The sequence below is a fragment of the Acyrthosiphon pisum genome, chromosome A2 (genome assembly GCF_005508785.2).
Source record: "Acyrthosiphon pisum isolate AL4f chromosome A2, pea_aphid_22Mar2018_4r6ur, whole genome shotgun sequence".
In the NCBI taxonomy this organism is placed as follows: domain Eukaryota; kingdom Metazoa; phylum Arthropoda; class Insecta; order Hemiptera; family Aphididae; genus Acyrthosiphon; species Acyrthosiphon pisum.
This window is the reverse complement of record NC_042495.1, coordinates 52,093,105-52,097,890: the sequence shown is the minus strand read 5'-3', so window position 1 is coordinate 52,097,890 and position 4,786 is coordinate 52,093,105. Positions and strand designations below refer to the sequence as shown.

Sequence of the window (4,786 nt, the reverse complement as noted above, 5' to 3'; positions counted from 1 at the left end):
AACAGTGGTAACTTATATAATTTTTTTTTAATCATATAATTTTTATTCTAAAATTAAAAATAAAATAAATACAACCTAATAATTTATTATAACTAGTCTAATATACATTTAAACTTTCAACTAAATCTTTATAATTGTTGCAAAATAAAGAAAACAAAACAACTATTATGGATCTATTACTATTAAAACAAAACTAAAACGAATTGTCTTTACTTACAAGTATTAACAAATTTAAAAACAATCTACTATCAAGCTAAATATCTCTGGGAAAAATATTCCTCCTAAAACAAATAGTACCAGTACCATAATCAATAATAATATTAATAATAGGAATCATATATTTCAGTATCATATTAAGTGTGCACGCATCATTAGCATTTTGTGACAAAAAAATATGTTTCAAATTCTTTATTAGGACAGTTTATTGGCAAGATTATGGTTTTGGTCCCACCACTTATCCCTAATTTTGGTATATTCTGAAATTAACATTATCAGAAATATTGTACACAAAAGTATAAATTAAAAACAGAAACAAAAATAGCGAAGATATGGTTTGATTTTCATAATTGACAAGTCTACATTATATAATAATACAAATACAGAAAAAAAAACAATTATTATATTTAATAATAATAAACATACGAAAACATTTTAAGGGGGTGGCAGACATTAACCATAGTCCTTTTAACTTATTAATAGGAAATGTGAAACATAGTCGATTTCTCTTTAAAAAATAAAAATAACCCAATATTATGCACTAAAAAGTAATAATTGACAAACATGAGATACGGTAGTTCATTAAGCAGCGCAATGTCACTGTGCCATCTCGGCATTCGCTATTCCTTTGGGTAGCGATGAAAAACATAGTCTGAGTAAGTACGGAAACTTGGATGATTCACATTTTATCGGCCAGTGGTTGACGGCCATTATCACTTCCACAGCTATAGCCATATCTGTAAACTCGACAAGTCCAGAAGAGCTACGTGCTTCTGTACCTTTTGGAGGAAACATCTTAATGATAATTTTTGGATCAACATCTTTTACAGCTTTGCTTATTGTCTGAGATAAATCAGCTTCTGATATGTTTGGTGGAGCATTAAAAAAATGCAACACACTGGATGGGGTCTGACGCCGATTTTTCCCGTTAGAATTTGAATGGTATCTGAAAATACAATCATACTTTAGTATTTAATTCTTTAGAAATTTATTTAATAAATAAATATAATAAGATACTTGTAATTAATAAGTAATGGGATAATGAAGAACTATTTGGAAATCGTTGAGAAATTGAAATAAATTCAGTTATAAACGTGTATTGGAAATTACCTACCAAAGTATTTGATTTAATGAAAAATTATTATATATCTAATATCTATACACAATTTATAGGTACAATTTTATTTAAATTGAGAAGAGAAACATTTTCTAAATATGCACAATCACTACCAACCCAAACTATATTTATAACCTAAAGTGACATTCAATATTAATATGAAGATTCGCCAAATAAATATTACCTGTTATTTTTTGAGTTGGAATAATCTTTGAATGATGGAGTGCCATCAGGTAGATCATATGGTACCATAATGTCAGACAAATACATTTGCTTTGATACTTGCAGCTGTAACACATTACCACTAATAAGTGTCAGCTTATTTAAATTGTCCATACAACGATCTACAGACATTTCATTGTCCATCTGTACCATCGCACAGCCCTCCTTGCTTTTTAAAAATTTAATTTTAACCACGTTTCCATACAGACAAAACAAATTAAATAGCCGATTACAATTTGCTTTGTCGGGATCTAGACCATAGACCATCAGTACACAACGTCCAGGTGTGGCTGGATAGCTGTCTCCATAATTATTATTAGGTAAATCATGAGGTGTAGATAACAGTCCGCCTCGACATTCAAAATCAAATCGAGGGAATGTAGGTCGAGTGGATATCAGAGGAGCTCTTGGAGGGTCCGGTAACAGCGGTGCAGTTTTCTTCTCCCCAGGATTTGGTGTGGTGTAGTCCCACGTTTCGGAGTCGTTTTTGTAGACGTTTAGCTTGGAAGGCTTGGCGTACTCCACTCGCAGTGTACAACACCCCTGGTATATGTCGGCACCGTCCATCAGTTGCTTGGCCCGTATGGCCTGTTCCACTTCTTCATATTCTACCATGGCTTGTACACCGCGTTTCCTAAATATAACTATGCGCATAACGTTACCATGATCTTTGGAAATGGTGTGGATGACGTCTGTGTTTATCGGGTAGGTCACTTTGGTGATAGTCAATAGAAGTATGTGGTTGGGCTGCGTTTCGGCGTTCTTGCGGCGGCCGTCCTCGTACGACGACACGGAGCTGTTGGTGGTCCGTGACTCCCGGTCGTAGTCGGCAGTTCTCAGCCGTTTGTTGGTCTGGTCGTTTTTCAAACTGTTGTAACCGTAATGGTTAAATGACATCATTATTTTCGAGGAAAACCTCGAGGGGAACACGTCCCGGGTTCTAAAAAAAAAGTTATTTATTGATCACCGGCGGGACGACGGACGACATGGTCCGGACAGTACGGATGTCGAGAGTGAGAGAAAGATAGAAAGACAGAGAAATAGAGAAATAGAATAGGTAGAGAAAAAAGATGAGGAAGCGGATTTCAGAGGACTACATGGCACTTCGGGCGGACGATTCCGTTTCTGACCAGGCCGAGAAAGATTGATCGCGTCAAAACAGTGCGGGCGACGATGTGACGGTCGTCGATCGGGACCATTTTGTCAACATCGTCTTACATACCCGTGGCACCAATCACGAAACGATATTATAAAAACGGCGTTTGAGTTTTGAGTATAATTTACGATATTAAAACGATAATATTATAGCATAATAAATAATATATCGTGCACCATAGACCAGCGCTATCATAAGAACGACGCCATTTTGTCTCGATATCTCTTGCGGAGGCGCGCACGCACGCAACTTTACTACTAACCGCGAACTTGCCCGCACGCACTAACACGCGGCAATTGCGCGCGCACACGGGATGATGTTTAGTAATAATAATAATAATAATAATAATAATAATAATAAATTACTATTATAAATTGTTATTATTGTATTATATATTTATATTATCGAATCGAACCCGACGGATCAGAACGTAGCAACAACAACAAAAACATCAACAACGACGACAAATATAATAACCTGTCTCGGTGATCGAGCGGACTGTGGCGCCGTGGCGGAAACGTTCAGAATTTGAACGCGCACTGATCAGCGATCGCCGATCGGATGATTCGGGTTCGTAAATAATGACGACGTCGACGATAAGGCAGGCGCGCGCGAGTGGCGCGTTATTCGGTCGGCACTCGGCGTGTGTGCGTGTCGCGCGACAAGTGAGCGGAAAAATAGGGGGGAGACACGCTCACGGAGAAACGTTTTGAGAACCCCTCGGCGTCGTCCACACGTAAGCTTGCTGCTGCCTGCCTGCCTGCTGCTGCGGCCACCAGCAGCTGATAAACGCGGGCCATTTAGGGACGACGCGCGCCGACACTTTCGCACGGGACCCCGTCACCCACCAACCACAGGGCACAGACCAGAACACAAAAGACTTTAATTATGTTATCGTAATTTAGCGCGAAGCCGGCCGCCGGTGCTCCGAGGGGAATTCTTTGGACGAGAGCCATCGCCGCGGCGGCGGAAACGGATAGAGCGGCTTAGCCCGCTTCGCGCACGTGAACGTGCTGTATTATAATAATGTGTATAGAGGTACTTCGGCACTTTGGCTTTCGACTTTCGGACGGTCGTTACGTCCGCAGTGGTTGGGTTGGGGGGGGGGGGTGGTTGGCAGGGCGATGGGTGGAGGGATGACTCGCGTTTATTTATAGGACTATTACAATGCGGCGAGCTATGGTAACGCGCACATCTCAAAAACGTGTTTTATTTTATTGTGTATAATATGTACGTACGATCCTATTTGTATGGCGATCAGTGGTCGAGGTATCTATATAGCGAAGAGCATCTCCTTATACGTGTGCGGGTGGGTAGGTAGGCACCGGAGTACCTTAGATTATCGTGTCGCATATTCACGAAATACGCGTGACTTGTCCGATAACCTGTCACAAGGTAGACAGTCCACAGATAAGTACTATGTACATACGTTTAAACAAAAATGTTTATATAAACGTGGCTACGTGGGGACAGTCGTACCTAATTATGTCAAATGGTACCTACTGAAGTATTGATGATTCAAAAAAATTAATAAAATTCGAGTTTAAAAAAAAACATGTTATATATTATTTATAATATAATCTATTTAGTATAGGTTTGTTGGGACCCCATAAAGGTAGAATTGTGGATTTTTTTAGATTTAAAAAGCATATCAATTTTTTGTTTAATATTTCCCGCTATACATACAATATTACTACTATAAAAAAACCTTAACCATGATGTTGCTGCTTTGCAAGATATTAAAAAAAAATATCTCATGTCACGTGCGATATACTCATGTATTGCAGATCACGATGCATGTTCCGTATCCAAAATTTCGTGTTAAGTTATCCACATTGTGATACTAGTATAGAAAGTATTTTTTTTTAACTAAGCTATTAACTAGGTAACTATTTATTTAACGAAAAACAATAATTTAACAGATTATCGGTTTACAACAATGGTTAAAATTATTATCCAATTATATGGTTTTTTATTAAGACTAGTTTACGCGGTTATGTAATTTAAGTGCATCGAATAAAATTTTAAAGTACATATCAGGATATTTCAGTTAGTCTTTAAGAAAAGATTATATT

At 37.8% G+C, this 4,786-nt stretch overlaps 1 protein-coding gene across 1 annotated transcript; it reads right to left on the bottom strand.

Moving 5' to 3' along the window:
• Nucleotides 1–246: 246 nt before the first annotated feature.
• LOC100160547 (heterogeneous nuclear ribonucleoprotein L) lies at nt 247–3,340 on the bottom strand. Its single transcript, XM_001949027.5, has 2 exons — nt 1,518–3,340; nt 247–1,162 (listed from the first exon to the last, which is right to left on the bottom strand). Exons 1-2 carry the CDS (start codon nt 2,453–2,455, stop codon nt 814–816), a joined length of 1,287 nt encoding a protein of 428 aa, XP_001949062.2. The 5' UTR covers nt 2,456–3,340; the 3' UTR covers nt 247–813.
• Nucleotides 3,341–4,786: the final 1,446 nt, after the last annotated feature.